General features: G+C 39.3%; 1 protein-coding gene across 1 annotated transcript; it reads left to right on the plus strand.

Annotated features, from left to right (window-relative positions):
- The first annotated feature begins 1,249 nt into the window (after positions 1–1,249).
- LOC117986361 (CKLF-like MARVEL transmembrane domain-containing protein 4) lies at positions 1,250–13,075 on the plus strand. The gene is made up of 4 exons (XM_034973200.2): positions 1,250–1,389; positions 6,123–6,277; positions 9,899–10,168; positions 10,730–13,075. The coding sequence occupies exons 2-4, from the start codon at positions 6,146–6,148 to the stop codon at positions 10,874–10,876; spliced, it is 549 nt and encodes a 182-aa protein (XP_034829091.1). The 5' UTR covers positions 1,250–1,389; positions 6,123–6,145; the 3' UTR covers positions 10,877–13,075.
- Positions 13,076–18,413: the final 5,338 nt, after the last annotated feature.

Consider the following 18,413-nt stretch of genomic DNA (forward strand, 5'->3'; position numbering starts at 1 on the left):
GTTGAATATAGGGATATAGGGGTACAGAAAACCCACATATTGAGAAAACCAAAGAAACAAAACTACATAACATATAGCTGTTATAGTTCAAAGAATTTGCAAGTACTACTACGTGTTAGGTATTACTCTTGGATGAATGAATGACATTGACAGAGGCCGTAGTTGTAGAAAAAGGCTGCCAGCTAAGGCTGTCAGACTAAGCAAATAAAATCTCCTCAATTTGACGGAATATATTGAAAATGTCAATGTCGAAAATTGAGTAAATTTTATCTAATTTTAACTGAATGAGAAATTGGGAAAGCTGTCCCAGTTTCCAAATCGAGATAGAATAATAATAGGCCTTGCAACTTGTCATGTTTACTTACTCAAATAACTAGTTACTAACTATATTTAACTTGTGCTAAATATAGCAATAAGATGTAGACACATATTTTCTTATCAGCATATTATGTATATATCGTAACTAATGTTATGTGTATGGAATGGCTCTAATTTTAACAAAAACAGTAAATTTCAGACTTTCTACTCGGCAACACCTCATACAAGGGGACAGCCCTCAGACTAAGTATTAAGGACACTTCGGCATTAAAATAATCCTAGAATAATAAATACTAGAGGGGGATTCCAACATCAATGAAAATAATAATACCTTGTTACAAGCTAGGTGAATAGAAAAGCTCTGAAGAGTGATAGAGCCATAAACACAGTTTTTTGTCTTTGTCATAGTTTAGCTTTTTTTGTTGGGCACGTTGTAGTTTGTGCCCAACAAACCTCTGTGATAGTAATTTATTGCGAAAATTACGAGTTTTTATTTAGTTTTCTGTTTTAAATTTAGTAGGTATTGAAGGTGTGTAGAAGCCATTTATGGTGCATTGCTGTATAAAAGGTGTAGCGAACGCAAATTATGAAACACAACCTTTCATACGTGAGTAATGTGGTTAATTCCGTTGTACACAATCTCTTAACTAAACTAAAATGGCTCGTCTAAATCTATTGCTATCCCTTTTATAATGTTGCTTGTGGAAAAGGATAGCACTAGATTTAGACCTGTTAATTAAGTTTCGTTTAGAGATTCTTTTGTTGTTTTGTCCCATACGCGTCTGACAAGTCTCTTGATGCTTAGTCTGAGGGACAGCCAATATATTTTTTTGTATAGTTTTTTGCATAAAAATGTGGTACGAATGGTCAATTTAAATGGCCACACTGATACAAATAACATGTCAAATTCATCAAATTGTCAATTGTCAAAGTTGTCACAACTATTGAATTTCAACACGAATTTTAATTTTAAACAGTATTATTATAAATCTTGTATTTCCCTAGATTTTAAAAGAATTAATAATAAGGAGAAAGTAATACAGTTATATTTTACACGAAGGTAACAGCAAGGTAAGTAAATACAAAATTTCTTTAAAAATTTCACTTGCGTGTTATAAAGATCTTCTACTTGAGCATTGCTCAATAAACGCTATTTTAGGTGGTGACGACTTGAATTTAGTCTTTGAATCTATTAAGGCTACTAGATTGTTGTTGTTTATCATGTTTCTCACGTTAATAATCAATTAATTACACGAGGTGAACAAAAATGCCTCCTTTTGACATAGTTTTACCTACCGTAGGCAGAAAACGTTTAGTTTTACCCAATGGTTTTACCCGATAGTGTAGTAACAGTGTTTATTTAATAAGCAAAGTTATATAGATTATAATTCATTAAGATCTAATAAATCAGTACCCTCATCAGTACCTACCCTTATTATATAAATGTGAAAGTGTGTTTGTTTGTTGGTTTATTGGTTTGTCCTTCAATCACGTCGCAACGGTGCAACGGATTTACTTGATTTTTTGCATGGGTGTAGATAAAGACCTGTAGAGTGACGTAGGCTACTTTTTATCCCGGAAAATCAAAGAGTTCCTACGGGATTTTTATTATACCTAATTCCACACGGACTACTAGTACTGAATATGTCTAGGTGTAAATGTGGACACAGATAGATTGGATTGTATATATATACCAACATAGGAAATGCTATTTAAGTAATATCTTGTACAGATTATCACCACTACGAAAACCAAAACAAAAGAGATTGCCCATTTTCTTAGGAGCTTTGGGCCCCCCCTACTATAATTGTTGTTTCACCATGGTTTTAATTTTATTTTGTAGACAAATAATTAACTCTTTATTTTCTGCAAACGATTTCTATTTATTCACCCTGGTTATAAAGAAATCTTATTTTTTATATTGCTGATATTGAGGTTATATTTAATTAATACTTCTTCAAAATAAATGCATGTTTACGATTCTAACTGTAATTGTGGATATTTTCAATAATAGAGTGAAAAAAAGTCGTTATAAAACATAATCGTAAAAAAATAACACATTTAAAAAAAAAAAAATTTAAGTTTTGACACGACGCCACAAAAGAGGGCCTGTTCACGGGCGATCTCCTTTCTAGCATAATAAGAAAAGCTTGCATTTTAAACTCAAAAATCAAAATGAATTTAACTAATAAATCGATTTTTACACTTCATTGTTGGTGAGTTATACTTAAATCCACCAACGGTTTGACTTTCCGGGATCAAAAGTACCCTATGTCCTTCCTCGGGATATATGCTATGTCTGTACCAAATTTCATCGAAATCTGTTTAATGGATGGGCCGTCAAAAGCTAGCAGACAGACAGACACTCTTTCGCATTTATAATATTAGTATGGATTGCAAATGGAATGTATTCCTAACCCACTCAAGAGTCAGTATTACTAATCAAATTGTATTAATAAAATATTATGTAGTTTATATTTATAGGCAGTTTCAGGAAATTCTGGCTTATTGATAAGTTACACTAATACCTAAACAGATAAGCTCTGTATAGGTGTAATATTACAAACGTGTTGTTTGGTGTGATAATATAATAAAGTTATAATTCACTAGCTTATGCCTGCGACTTCATATGCGTGGAGTTAGTTTTATAAAAATCCCGTGGGAACTCTTTGACATCCTGGGATAAAAGCCTATATCCTTCAAGATCTTTAACTATACACATGGAAAAATCACATCGATCCGTTGCTCTGTTGCGATGTGATTGAAGGACAAACCAATGAACCAACAAACAAACACACTTTCGCATTTATAATAAGGGTACTGATAGCAGATATGACTCAAGTACTTGTTCAAGTTACAACACCAATCAGACTTTATAGCATCGGCAAATAAATCGTACATAAACATTACTGAACTGTTTTCTTATCAGATGCTTACTCATGATTTGTTTGACACCTTATCTGTAAAATCAGTATCTATAGGCAACATATAACATTTAAGTACATAAAATTTAAAATGCCACGCTTTTAAAACGGACTAAATCAGCCTGCACTGTCCCACGTCTGGGCAAAGGCCTTGCTCCAAATCCTTCTACCATTCCCTATTCCGTGCTTCTTCAGGCCACTTATCCGTAAACTTATCTAATTCGTCACGCCAACGTCGCCTTGGCCTACCATGCTGGCGTTGAGCCTACTATCATTATGATAATCAACCTATCGCCGGCTACTACAGAGCATGGGTCTCCTCTCAGAGTGGGGTTTTAGCCATAGTCTACCACACTGGCTATGTCCGGATTGGTAGACTTCACACACCTTTCAGAACATTATGGAGAACTCTCAGATATGCAGGTTTCCACAAGATGTTTTCCTTCACCGTTAAAGCAAGTGATATTTAATTACTTAAAATGCACATAATTTCGAAAAGTTAGAGGTGCCTGCCCGGGATCGAACCTTCAATCTTCGATTAGAAGGCGGACGTCCTAACCACTAGGCTATCACAGCTTAGTAACTATTATTAGGTGCTTAATATGAGTATTATAAAGTGGTGAATGTTTGTTATGGAGGTAATCCTTACAACTAATAATCCTACTCTGAAAATTCCTTTACTGATAAATCGCTACATTATCACCGAGTTATATCAGTACCCTTATTATAAATGCGAAAGTGTGTTTGTTTGTTGGTTTGTTGGTTTATTGGGTCGTTGGTTTGTCCTTTAATCACGTGGCAACGGTGTAACGGATTGACGTGATTTTTTGCATGGGTATAGATAAAGACCTGGAGAGTGACATAGGCTAAAAAACTGACTGAATTTTGAAGTGACTCGCACTTCTGTACTGAATTTTTTGGATGTACTTATAATATCAACAAACTAGCTGATGCCCGCGACTTCGTCCGCGTGGATTTACGTTTTTAAAATCCCGCGGGAACTCTTCAATTTTCCGGGATAAAAAGTAGCCTATGTTTTAATCCAGGGTATAATGTATCTCCATTCCAAATTTCAGCCAAACCCTTCCATTAGTTTTTGCGTGATTGAGTAACAAACATCCAAACATAATATATCATAGGATTATCAAACTATAATTTGCCTAACTTTGATATTATTCAATGAACGCATGGTAATGAATGATAATTTATGTATAATGTGATATTGTGTGATGTCAGTCAGCCGTGGAATGAACATTTATGCATTTTCTACATCCAAAACTAGAAACTGTCCATTAAAATTTATTAGCTCTGTTGAAACATGTTTTTTTACATAAATATTTTTCTGATTAGAATCATTGTATGAACAGATTTGATCCAATTTAAGTACTTTTAACTAGTCGACAAAATTTGGTATGCCATCTAGCCCAGTGTAGATTGGCATACTTCACATACCTCTGAGAACATTATGCAGAACTCTGAGTCATACAGGTTTCCTCAGAATGTTTTCCTTCACCGTTCAAGCAAGTTACAGAATGCTGTAGAAAATAATGTACTCACATCAATCTTTAGAAAGAGATAGCGGTTTTTAGAGCATTGTCTCTGTCGCTGAGACAGACAAAACGTCACATACCTTAAGTATGAGAGACAGAGCTCTTCAAAGCCAAAGCGAAATCTCTTTCTAATGATTAATGTACATTATTTTCTGCCGCGTACTGTACATTTAATTGCTTAGAACCCACATAACGAAAAGTGAGAGGTGCATACTCGGGATCGAACCCCTGACCTTCCGAATAGAAGGCCGACGTCTTAACCACTAAGCTATCACCACTCAGTATGCCAACACTAATTTTGGCATCACTACCCTTATTTCACTACACCTATTATAAATGCGAAAGTGTGTTGATTTGTTGATTTATTGGTTTGTGGGTTTGTCCTTCAATCACGCCGCAACGGAGCAACGGATCGACGTGATATTTTGCATGGGTATAGTTTAAGGCCTGGAGAGTGACATAGGCTACTTTTTATCCCGGAAAATCAAAGTTCCCACGGGATTTTTAAATACCTAAATCCACGCGTACGAAGTCGCAGGCATCAGCTAGTAATCCAATTTTAAGAAAGCAATAACTATACTGAGGTCCTAGGTAAAACCTAAGCGTGGGTTTTCCCTCGTTTTTCCTGTAGGCTATACCTAGTATCAAATAGTAAACACTACGTGCCTAGTGTGCTGTGTGTCGGCCACAATGCTATCTGACGTGATGGTTAAATTCTAGCTAATCTATTCCAACTGCTCCCATGGAATTTCTATAAATCATGACGCTACCAATCTTTTTACAAATATCACTACCCATATCATAAATGCGAAAGTGTGTTTGTTTGTTGGTTTGTCCTTCAATCACGTCGCAACAGAGCAACGGATTTACGCGACTTTTCCATGGGTATGGTTTACAACCTGAGTTTTTTTTTAAAATTTATAGACTAGCGCTTGGCTGCAATCAGACCTGGTTGGTGGCAAGTGACGATGCAGTCTAAGATGGAGCGCGCTTGCCTAGAAGATGCCTATTCACTCTTGTTTGTCTTGAGTTCGTACCCGCCGTAACACCTGCTTTTATATCTCTCTCTTTTATAGTCTAGCGCTTGCAATGCTTATTCACTCTTGTCTTGAAGGTACTCATATTATAATTGGAGGGGAAAACTGATGCTGGCAGGGTGTTCCAAATCTTGGAGGTTTGAATCATAATCAATCAATCTTTTATTTGGCTTAGGCTTCCTTTTGGCTTTGCTGTAGTCGGGTAAAAATAAAATATGGTGTCCACAGCCCCACTCTCCTCATTGTAGTACTTTTTTTGGGCTACAGATTAAAATAGTTTTGTATTGTTACAGATAAGATCAAATAAAGTTCAAAGATGGCAGAGGCAGGCTTCCCCGGTCAGCACACCACCACCACGGTGACGTCAAGCACCACCGTGCAGACCAACATACGCTTCGACCCCGAGTATCTCAAGACTGTCCCGGGCATACTCAAAGTTGTACAAGTGGTGAGTATCGAAAGGCGATTACGCACTGCACTTCTGTCATCCGAGTTCTATCCATCATCTGTGACAATAAAAAAAATTTAAAAAAAAATATAAGTCACGCAAATTGCTAATGCGCGTGGCCATCATTTTAGTGACGTCAGCACTAGACTGAAGAGCCGATGATATATTTTTATTTCGGCTGACGTCAAAATGACGTCATTTCGATGTTAATGAGACATGGTTCCAGCACAATAGCAATTTGCGGGACTTAAACCAGCGATTATATCTACGACATACAGTGCGACAAGGCTCTTTTGGTGCGTGGCGAAAATCGGAACTAACGTTGCCATCAGTGTCCTTTTGAGTTTGTTCTTGTTTGAATAGTCTAGCCTTTGTTTTACACTATGCCCTACGCCCCCCTGTCAATGTCATTCAAGTGCCAAAAGAGCCTTGTCGCTCTGTAAGTATGTCATAAGCTACTAAACAAAACAAAAAGGCACGTATTTTCACGGACTCTGATCGGATGAGTTCGTACCCGCCGTAACACCTGCTTTTATCTCTCTCTTTTATAGTCTAGCGCTTGCGATGCCTATTCACTCTTGTCTTGACTCACGCACCCATATTATAATTGGAGGGGAAAACTGATGCTGGAAGGGTGTTCCAAATCTTAGCGGGTCAAATAAGAAATGAGGAGGCAAATCGCTTTGTACGTATCCGTGGAATTTCAACTACGTACAGGTGCAGACCTTGGCGGTGCCTTGCGGTACGATAGTAGAAAGATGAAGGAGGAACCAGGTTGAAAAGCACACTCTCCGAAATACTCGTATATCCTGTAAAATACCGAAAGTCAGGTAACTTTGAGCCGATGTTCCAAACTTTGAAGTTTAGAATTGAAGTTTGGTTTGTGCCTCGTATTCACCACTGTTCAGGGTAGTGACCTATTTTCACTAGTCACATGATGGTAGGGGTTTTTTGGGATGAAAATGCGGTGGGCTCCTAGATTCTCCCGCATATTTTTCATTATCATTGCATAGACTCATATAGAGGACTAACGTGAAATGAAAAATATAATTTGTAAGAAGTTTTTTTAATATTAAGTAAAACTAAATCAGCCGTAGATATCCATTTTCGCTTGTTTTCTTATACGTTAGCATGTTCATTGTTCATCTGAAAATAAAAAGTCTAAATCAGTCTTATATCACTTTCTATAACCCAAAGCCATTGACTTATATATTACTTCGTAAGGACAGGGCCATTGAACAAGCAAAATGGCACCGATTCATTGGTCCTAAAATGTTTATTTAGCACCAATGCAACCTCAGTGACGTCTGGATTTCAAAAGGGGCGTTCATTAGTATCTAAGAGGTGGCGCTGATTTATTTGGTTCCAAAACCGTGAAAAATTTTGTTCGCTTGGGCATATCTTGTCATTTATATCGATGCCCAAAGCTCACTATTGAATGGTCAATCGTATAACAAACTTCGGAGAAATGTGCGTTTGAAGTCATTCATTCAATTATTTTAATTTATTTTATTTATAAATAAAAATAAAATAAAATAAAATAAAATTAAATATTACTTGCTTTAACGGTGAAAAACATCGTGAGGTAACACCTGCATGCCGTAGAGCTCTCTATAATGTTGTCACGAAGTCTACCAATCTGCACTTGGCCGCGTCGTCGACTATGGCCTAAATCCTCCGTGTACCATTAATGGTGATTATTAATTACCACCTGGGTGTCTGGTGCACTTCGACGATCTCACGATAGTTTAAACGCTAAAATTTGCTGTACCTGTTAAAATACGGACATGGCCATAGAAGTGGCAGACGATATGATGCTGCCAGCCGCCACATTGCCAAAGAACGACATGGCCAGCGCTGCCAGGCTGCCGGCCACGATGCCAGTCGCCGCGAAGCCGAGCTTTGCCAGTAGCCACAGACCTTTGCCCGTGTACACCACCAGGCCGGCGAGGCAGTTCACCAAGCCAGCTGCTAAACAGTTGCCCATTGTGACTGGAACAAACGACAACACCCCCAGTCTAAATATATAAAACGAAAAGGTGACTGAATGACTGACTGACTGATCTATCAACGCACAGCTCAAACACTGGACGGATCGGGCTGAAATTAGGCATTTTTGAAAATTCAACCCCTAAGGGGGTGAAATAAGGGTTTGAAATTTGTGTAGTCCACGCGGACGAAGTCGCGAGCATAAGCTAGTTTATACATAATAATGTAGCAGTAGGTATAATAATAATAATTACTCGGCATCTGAATATGTAATTCCCAAACATATTTATACAAATTGTACCTATTACAAATCCTTACCTTTCTATAAAAGACCTATTATTGAAAGTAAGAATCTAAACGATCAAAAAATAATATAAATCAGACGGTTGGTCAGAAGGTTAACCTATGCAAACTTATCTAAAATCCGACTAGATATGCAGTTAAAATTCGAAGCGGATATACAGTTTACATACGTTTCAGTTTTCACTTACTTTTAACTCCTCAAAATAATCACGAAAACACAATTGTGATACAGTTTTTTACATACGTTTCATTTTTCACTTACCTAAATAATCAAAATAATCACAAAAACACAATTGTGAAACTTTTTGATATGGCACGCAATCACAGCCTGTGGAACAATACTGCTACTGAAAATGTGTATTGATATTGGACTGCCGTTAAACTGCGAAGTGCAAACGCGTCGTGTTTATAAACTCTGTTATAAATAAGTTTCGAATTGTGAATGCACAACTTGCACAAATTCATAACATAGATATAAAATGAATTATCTGAATACCCTCTTTCGTAGTTATAAATTGTAATAAGCCGCCCATTGGCGAATGCTACACACTCGATTGGGATATTTGGATCGATTGAACCATAGTAGTCTTAATAAACAGATAGATCTGTTATAGTTACTTTTTAGGGTTCCGTACCTCAAAAGGAAAAACGGTTAGTAGACCTACCTACCTGCCAAATTTCATGATTCTAGGTCAACGGGAAGTACCCTATAGATTTACTTGACAGACACGACAGACAGACAGAAGGACAACGAAATGTTTCTATAAGGGTTACTTTTTAGGATTCCGTACCTAAAAAGTAAAAACGGAACTCTTATACGATTATTTTGTTGTCTGTCTGTCTGCCTGTCAAGAAACCTACAGCGTTCTTCCCTTTGACTAAGAATCATGAAATCTGGCAAGTAGGTAGGTCTTATAGTAGACATATGGGGAAAAATCTTAAAACCGTAAATTTAGGGTTACATATCACACACAAAAAAAAAATTGTGGTCATAATAATAATAATAATTAGTATTTTCAATTCACTAATAATTAGTATTTTCAAGTTTCGAAGTAAGATAACTATATCAAGTGGGGTATCATATGAAAGGGCTTCACCTGTGAATTCTAAAACAGGTTTTTATTTATTTTTACGCTACATAGTTTTTGAATTATCGTGCAAAATGTAAAAAAAATACGGCTGTAGTACGGAATCCTCGGTGCGCCAGCCTGACACGCACTTTTGAGGTACAGAAATCTTAAAATACCCTATTGCAAATCCAGTGGTTAGAAATAGCTGTATGCTGTCAATTAATAAGCTACCTAATATGCACTGTGTACTTGGTTCCAGTCATGCAGTCTGCTGGGCTTCATCTGCATCCTGTGCTCCAAGTTCAGCGTGCTGAACCAGGGCACGTACTTTAGCTGGATCTCCATGATCGCGTTCTGGTTCAGCGGCATCCTGCTGGGGCTCTACCTGTTCCACCTGGTGGAGAAGTTCTACAAGATCCCGTGGCTCAAGATCGAGTTCGTGTTCACGGCGGTGTGGACGCTGCTGTACTTGATAGCCGCCATACTGGTCGGCACGGCGTACTATGATGACGCACACACTGCTGCCGCGGTGAGTTCTGCTGTACTTGATAGCCGCCATACTGGTCGGCACGGCGTACTATGATGACGCACACACTGCTGCCGCGGTGAGTTCTGCTGTACTTGATAGCCGCCATACTGGTCGGCACGGCGTACTATGATGACGCACACACTGCTGCCGCGGTGAGTTCTGCTGTACTTGATAGCCGCCATACTGGTCGGCACGGCGTACTATGATGACGCACACACTGCTGCCGCGGTGAGTTCTGCTGTACTTGATAGCCGCCATACTGGTCGGCACGGCGTACTATGATGACGCACACACTACTGCGGCGGTGAGTTCTAGCGCAGAATACTTATAGTATGAGTTCACCTTCAGGTGAAAGATAGGTTGGCAGTCTAGTCGGAGGTCTGGAGGCACGCACCTCTAACTTTTCGGAGTTATGTGGTCTCCTTCTAAAGGTCGATGTACATTACTTTCTGTCGCGTACTGTAAGTGTGGGGTTTGAACCACTAACCTTTAAGATTTCAGTCTTCTCCTTTAGCCGTAGAGCTATTGAGGGTCTAATACATAAGTGTAATATTGTTGCAGTTCTTCGGCTCAGTGGCGACGGTGGCGTACGCCCTGGACGCGGTAGTGAAGTTCCTGGCGGTGCGCGCCGGAGGCCTGGCGCAGGGCTCCCGAGTGGTCTCCAAGCAGACCACCTCCGCCGTCAGCTCGCCTCGGGAGGGCTACTAGGCGAGGGAGACGAGTGTTGGCTTGTGGTTGTACGAACAAGTACCTAACCTGATTAAATTAATTCTTTATAGCAAGCGCTAACACGATCAATAAATACTGACGGGTAAGGCCTCTTTTCTGGAGACGCAGCGCGACGTGATGTGCCGGATCATTAAAAATATAGATCCGCGGATACGGATCAATGGCGTCAAGATCCGTGGATACGGATCATTGGCGTCAAGATCCGCGGATCCGGATACGGATCATTGGCGTCAAGATCCGCGGATCCGGATACGGATCATTGGCGTCAAGATCCGTGGATACGGATCATTGGCGTCAAGATCCGCGGATCCGGATACGGATCATTGGCGTCAAGATCCGCGGATCCGGATACGGATCATTGGCGTCAAGATCCGTGGATACGGATCATTGGCGTCAAGATCCGCGGATCCGGATACGGATCATTGGCGTCAAGATCCGCGGATACGGATCATTGGCGTCAAGATCCGCGAATCCGGATACGGATCATTGGCGTCAAGATCCGCGAATCCGGATACGGATCATTGGCGTCAAGATCCGCGGATCCGGATACGGATCATTGGCGTCAAGATCCGTGGATACGGATCATTGGCGTCAAGATCCGCGGATCCGGATACGGATCATTGGCGTCAAGATCCGTGGATACGGATCATTGGCGTCAAGATCCGCGGATCCGGATACGGATCATTGGCGTCAAGATCCGCGGATCCGGATACGGATCATTGGCGTCAAGATCCGCGGATCCGGATACGGATCATTGGCGTCAAGATCCGTGGATACGGATCATTGGCGTCAAGATCCGCGGATCCGGATACGGATCATTGGCGTCAAGATCCGCGGATCCGGATACGGATCATTGGCGTCAAGATCCGTGGATACGGATCATTGGCGTCAAGATCCGCGGATCCGGATACGGATCATTGGCGTCAAGATCCGCGGATCCGGATACGGATCATTGGCGTCAAGATCCGCGGATCCGGATACGGATCATTGGCGTCAAGATCCGTGGATACGGATCATTGGCGTCAAGATCCGCGGATCCGGATACGGATCATTGGCGTCAAGATCCGTGGATACGGATCATTGGCGTCAAGATCCGCGGATCCGGATACGGATCATTGGCGTCAAGATCCGCGGATCCGGATACGGATCATTGGCGTCAAGATCCGCGGATCCGGATACGGATCATTGGCGTCAAGATCCGCGGATCCGGATACGGATCATTGGCGTCAAGATCCGTGGATACGGATCATTGGCGTCAAGATCCGCGGATCCGGATACGGATCATTGGCGTCAAGATCCGTGGATACGGATCATTGGCGTCAAGATCCGCGGATCCGGATACGGATCATTGGCGTCAAGATCCTCGGAAACGGATACGGATCATTGGCGTTAAGATCCGCGGATATGGATACGGATCTTAACTTTCTTACTCAATCGGTGTCGTTGCGTGTGACCTTGAAACGATAGTTGACTGACGCCACTTGACGCTTTGTGTGTGACACTGCATAGCAATAACGTTTGTGTTTAAATGTATGTATGAGGTAAAAATATGTCTACAAAGAAGTTTAAGTAGTAGTACAATTTGGAATTATTTAATAGTATTTTATTGCTAAAAATTGAATTTGATCTAAGTATTAAAAATTAATAAGATAAAAGATCCGCCAAAAAGTAATGGATACGGATCTTTTTCTTCCGCCGATATTCGCGGATACGGATATCCAGAACATCACTAATTATTTCAAACATATGGCCAAGTGTGAGAGCGTTTATGCAGAAACGTTTGCTTGTTAACTGGCGTAGCACGCGACGTTATTCGTAAACGAGACCACATATCGCCATATAATTGTAGATTCGCGTGTGACGCCGCAGCAGTGCTGCTGGCTGGCGTGACGCGACGCATCAAGTCTCCAGAAAAGAGTCCTGAGGTGACTTTCCGCAGCGATTCAGTCGCAAAATACTGCAGCTGGGCGTATACCTTCGCCCATGTTACAATGATTTTGCGTCGCCACTATCGCGATGCAGCATCGATACAGACGCGCGATGTAGTAAATATACCCTATCCACGGAAAGAAGTTAGCATAGCACGATCGCGAGTATCAAAATATTGACCGTGTCCCCTGCCATAACCGTTAGAAACCCTTTTCATAAAAAAAAATTACGTTTTCCAATTTCCATATATCATATAAAACATCTTAGATCTTAGTGACGTGACTTTTCTAAAATGTTACAATGTAAACTAATATAAAACTTCGAATGAAACTTTATATCAATCATACGTACTAGAAGCAGTGAAGGATAAGACATAGAAGACGCTATGAACTCGTAACTACAATCAATGAAATTAATGTAAATCGCAACATGTTCATGATTTGTAAGACACGAGCCGCTGCCGTGATTGTAGTGTATTTATATGACGGCAGTTTTCTTTACTCCATAATAGAGAGTACAATATGCGGCCAAAAGTGATGAACATCGATCTTTAGAAGGATACAGCAGATTTGTAGAGCACTGTCGGGCGTTAATAATAATAGTAATAATAATAGTTTTTTATTGTCATGCATAAAACCCATAAACACATTTAAAAGTTACAATAAAATAAAATACAATTTACATTACAAAGCATACAAATAAAAATAAAAAATACCTAAAGATATCTTACAACTAACTGAAATGGTTAAAAAACTCATTTCAGATGTCACAGGTCACAGGTATTACTTTCTGTTCTTATCCTGGTGTACAGATAGCCAATAACTAAAAATAGGGCTGGGCATCCCTTCACAAACGACCTTGAGTATTGCATTGTTAGAGCTCCGAAGTCTTTCCCAAAAGGATGCCACGCGAGCTCTAACAATACAATAAAAGTCAGGCACCCCCGCTTCGGCAAACATAGTAGAAGCACTGCAATACCTCGGCAATCCCATGAGTATTCGGAATGCGTCGTTATATTGTACTCGTATTGCAGTGAACGACTTTTTAAGAAAGTTTGTCCATAACTGGCACGTATAAAAGCATTGGCAGTAGGCTTTAAATAAGGCGTTAAGACCGACAAAGCGTCATATGGGTATGAGCGACAGAGACAACGCTCTACAAAGATGAAATGTCATTCTAAAGGCTGATATTCATCACTTTCGGCCGCGTACTGTACTAAATGCTTCCATGTGTTATCCTTCGCTGACTGGAAGTATCTCAAGCTCAATTAGGTGTCATATTTATGAGAACGCTTTGCAAGTCAGTAGTGACGGCTCCTCACTTTATTTTTCATTTTATTTCATGACATATTTTATGGTTTAATGAAACCATTTATATGTATATCTAGTACCTACCATATCATTAATAATAAAACCTTTCTTTTTACGTTGCTGTAGTCGGGTAAAAATTAAAAAAGTAATTATAACTAAACGTCATAGGCCATAGCTGTAGAAGGTATAACTTTTTAATGACAGTGAAGTATTTTTTTTGTAGACACATATCTACACTTTTGTATATTTTTTTGTAGTAGGTAAGTAATTTTTAAATGTTGCACAAATATCATGACAAAACTGGGCTGTTGAATTGGCTCCACTATAGAAATGTTCACCACTATTTATACACGAATATTATACTATATAGGTATAGCGGTAATATTCAGTGTAAAGAGGTTCATTTGCACTTTACATAATATCTGTAATTTCAAGTTTCGGAGACACGTGTATTTATAGAGATTTATACAATTTTAAAATGATTAACATTATAAATAGAAAACACGACTACTACATAGATTTCGTTAATATTCACTGGAAAGAGATTAATTTGCACTGATCTTTACGTGATTTCTTAATTTCAAGACACGTAATCGCGTATTTTATACAGATTTATGTAAATAAAATGAAATTAATTAGGTCCCTAGCTAGCATTTTTAGAATGAACTTAACAAAGTACAAACACAAAACCGCAAAGTACGAACTACGAACTCATGTAAAGATTACCATAACATAAAAATAACACTAAACAATAACATAAAATACTTTTTTTACGGCTCTGGGTTCTCATCTATAATAATCTTGCTGGGAACCAAAGACCAATAAAGTAAACTTAGCAAGATACTTTTTTATTCTAAATGATTTTAACGCGAGTCTTCTAGCGTAGCCCGTTTTAAAAAACTTAATGATTGGTTAGGTTAGGTTAGAACAGTTACCACAACGCACGAGCCGAGCGAGCGCAGCGAGCGTGCCGCGGCAGCGGCCGGCGAAGTGCCAGAACCGAATTTTAGGCGTTTCCCCCCTCTCCTTTCCTCGCCATTTACAAGTGAGGGAAGGAGTGGGGAAGGGGTTATCTTTTCAACCCTTAAAAATCTACCCCTAGTGCTTTTGTAAAGCGCGAAGCGAGAAGAGCTACTTCTGGCGTAGCCCGTTTTAAAAAACTTAATGATTGGTTAGGTTAGGTTAGAACAGTTACCACAACGCACGAGCCGAGCGAGCGCAGCGAGCCGAGCGAGCGCAGCGAGCGTGCCGCGTCAGCGGCCAGGAAGTGCCAGAACCGAATTGTAGGCGTTTCCCCTTTCTCTTTGTATTTCAATTGGGTAATTAGCGATTTTGAAGTATTTTACCCAGCTAGACGTAGGGAAATATTTATAATGCCCGGTCCAATCGTGCCGTGGCGGCACGCTCGCTCGGCTCGTGCGTTGTGGTAAACCTAACCTAACCAATCCTTAAGTTTTTTAAAACAGGCTACGCCAGAAGACTCGCTTTAAAGCCGTTTAGAAAAAAAAGTTTACTTTACTGGTCTGTACAGCAGCAGCAAGAGTATTATAGATTAAAACCCAGAGCCGTAAAACCAGTTAAAAAAAAGTATTACAGGTGTTAACGGTGGTAATCTATGACAGTATCTATCGTATTTTGCGATTTTGTATTGTGTTTGTTGAGTTTATTCTAAAAATGCCAATTGTGATTAAAGTGACTAATTTTATTAAAAAAAATGATTTTCGAGCTCTGAAATTTGAACTTAAAGTTTCAGGAGCACCCCCTTTACTGCCCTCTATCCCAATGGATGGTATTGTATTCTATAGCAACCCCGTTGAATTTCCGATTTTTTAAATTAAAAAAAAACGGGCCGAATTGAGAACCACCTCCTTTTTGGAAGTTATTTGTAAAAAAAAAGCTACTATATCATATTTTAAAGTCCGTATTTCCTTAGTTTGCTTAAAAGATTTACAAATCGCAGTAAACATCTTCGGAGAATCTATTAGCCTGGAGCTTTAGACCTTCTGGAGTTAAGTTTTCACTCGTATCATTTCATTGTCAGTTCGCAATCCTATCCTCTTATGTATTTCAGCAAGAAGCTACGGTACACGACAGAAAGTGATGTACAGTCAGCAAAAAAGCTAAGTTTGCGCCCCCAGTACAAGCGACTATTCTGCTGACCTTACATCGGCCTTTAGAATACCATTTCGGCTTTGTAGAGCGTTGTCTCTGGCACTCATACCTATGTGACGTTTTGTCGGTTGTAACGACAGAGACAACGCTCTACAAAACAGCTATCTAAAGGTCGATGTGCATTATTTTAACTAGTTTTATGCCATTTTTAACTAGTATTATCTAAATTCTATGCCATATTTTGTACACTTATTTTATTACTGTATTGTACTATGCTTATCTGACTTTCGTAAGCTTGTATCAGTCTAAACCGAAAAAATACAAATACAAATTTTCTGTCGCGTCTTTACCTTTTAAGTAAACTGAGAAAAACTAAACTATATAATATACCAAATAATTGTGCCTTCAGAAATGCTTTAATGAAATATTACATTTAACAGAATAACTAACCCACCTGTCAATTTTTACTTTTTTTTAACGACTGTAAAATTAATTTCATGACACCCTCGATTCCGAATTGATTTTTGTTAATTAATTATTATGTAATTACTAATTATGTGTTTACGTTAGATTTCATCGAAATTATTATTTTAAGTTTTTAATTAAGTAAGATATAAGGTTATTAATAAGTCTAACGAACAGTACTTAATAAATTTAAGGGTTATAAAGCGCGCTACACACTGAACTCGCCGGCTTCACATAGTTGCAAACTCGGCGGCAACGGGATTAAAAAAAACTTTCTTTGACACGTCACGCTGATCTGTAAATTAAAAAAAAATGTGCCCAGAGGACTTGAAGATTATACATATCTCTCACACCCGGCTTTACTCACGTGTTTAGTCGACGTTAGCCCGACTAGGTTCGAACCCTTCCGGGGTCCTTTTTCACAGGGACTCACACTAATTGCACAAGCGAACAAAGCCTTTGATTTATTTTAAGTTCTTTAGGCAGTGGTCCGACCGCCCGCCGGCGAGAAAACGACTAACTATCGGCAATTTTCTCTCAAGAAACGCACAATAAATGTACATTCCGTGTAAACGAAAGAGATGCATATATCAAAAGTTGCTCTCCGACTGTTCACACTGCCAGCGACGACTCGCTTTACTAGTTTTGTCGCTAAGCGACGAGCTTTCAAAAATAAACTCGCTTAGCGATGTTTGAACACGTGTAACGCACAATAGTGCAACGGGCGGGGTTTGAACCGTCGACCTTTCGGTTTTCAGTCCACTCCTTTACCGGTTGAGCTATTGAGGATGATGCAGCCTAAGATGGAGCGCGCCCGCCTAGACGATGCCATTCTTGACTTGAAGGTACCCATATTATAATTGAAGGGGAAAACTGATGCTGGAAGGGTGATCCAAATCTTAGCGGTTCGAATTAGAAATGAGGAGGCAAATCGCTTCGTATCCGTGGAATTTCGATTACGTACGTAGTGACGACTACGTGCAGACCTTGGCGATTCCTTGCGGTACGATAGTAGAAAGTAATTAAGACAATTTTTTTCTAAATAAACCCGGCGCCCTAACGCGCCGAGCTATGCTCTGGGCCGGCCAGTTTGGTGTGTAGAAATTCTTAGTAAAAAAACCAATGAAATAGATTTATCTGTTTGGGGGCTACGATGTTACACGTTATTTATTTAAGGCTTGTTTACACAAAACTGTTTACGACTACCTCTTAACGTGTATTGTGTACCTAATTAGTGTTTGCTATTTCACATTTATGATATTGTTGCGTACTGCCGTCCCTTTAAATAAAAAGCCGTTAAGCTTAAAGCAGCCTTAACATTTTTTGTTTTTTTTTCTTACCTTTGTGTTTCTTACATAAGCTGTTAATTCTTCTAAGTTCTTCTAAATCTAAAGTCTATAAAGTCTAAATTTGCATGCTGTAGCCGCCTATAATCGGAATTGTATAATGACCTGGCACGTAGGATTTGAATAATGTAATTTTTTGTATAAGTCTGTTGGTGGTTCAATAAAATAAATTAATAAGCGTAAAAATACTTTTTGAGGAATTTTCAAAAACCAGTGTTTCCAAAAAAGAATGCTGCATTGGACCAAACTAAAAACTAACTTAAAAACCTTGGTATTACGTAACAATGTCTTTTAGAAACATTTTTTCCCACTTTTTTAGCGATAACTCAAAAAATATTTTTGTAATTAACGACT

Source organism: Maniola hyperantus, chromosome 1, assembly GCF_902806685.2.
Source record: "Maniola hyperantus chromosome 1, iAphHyp1.2, whole genome shotgun sequence".
Lineage (NCBI taxonomy): Eukaryota > Metazoa > Arthropoda > Insecta > Lepidoptera > Nymphalidae > Maniola > Maniola hyperantus.

Excerpts from the sequence above, each read along its gene's own strand:
- LOC117986361 (XM_034973200.2), top strand. The coding sequence starts at position 6,146 with ATGGCAGAGGCAGGCTTCCCCGGTCAGCACACCACCACCACGGTGACG. Across the intron at positions 6,278-9,898 it reads TACTCAAAGTTGTACAAGTG|TCATGCAGTCTGCTGGGCTT; the intron begins GTGAGTATCGAA and ends ACTTGGTTCCAG. Across the intron at positions 10,169-10,729 it reads ACGCACACACTGCTGCCGCG|TTCTTCGGCTCAGTGGCGAC; the intron begins GTGAGTTCTGCT and ends ATATTGTTGCAG.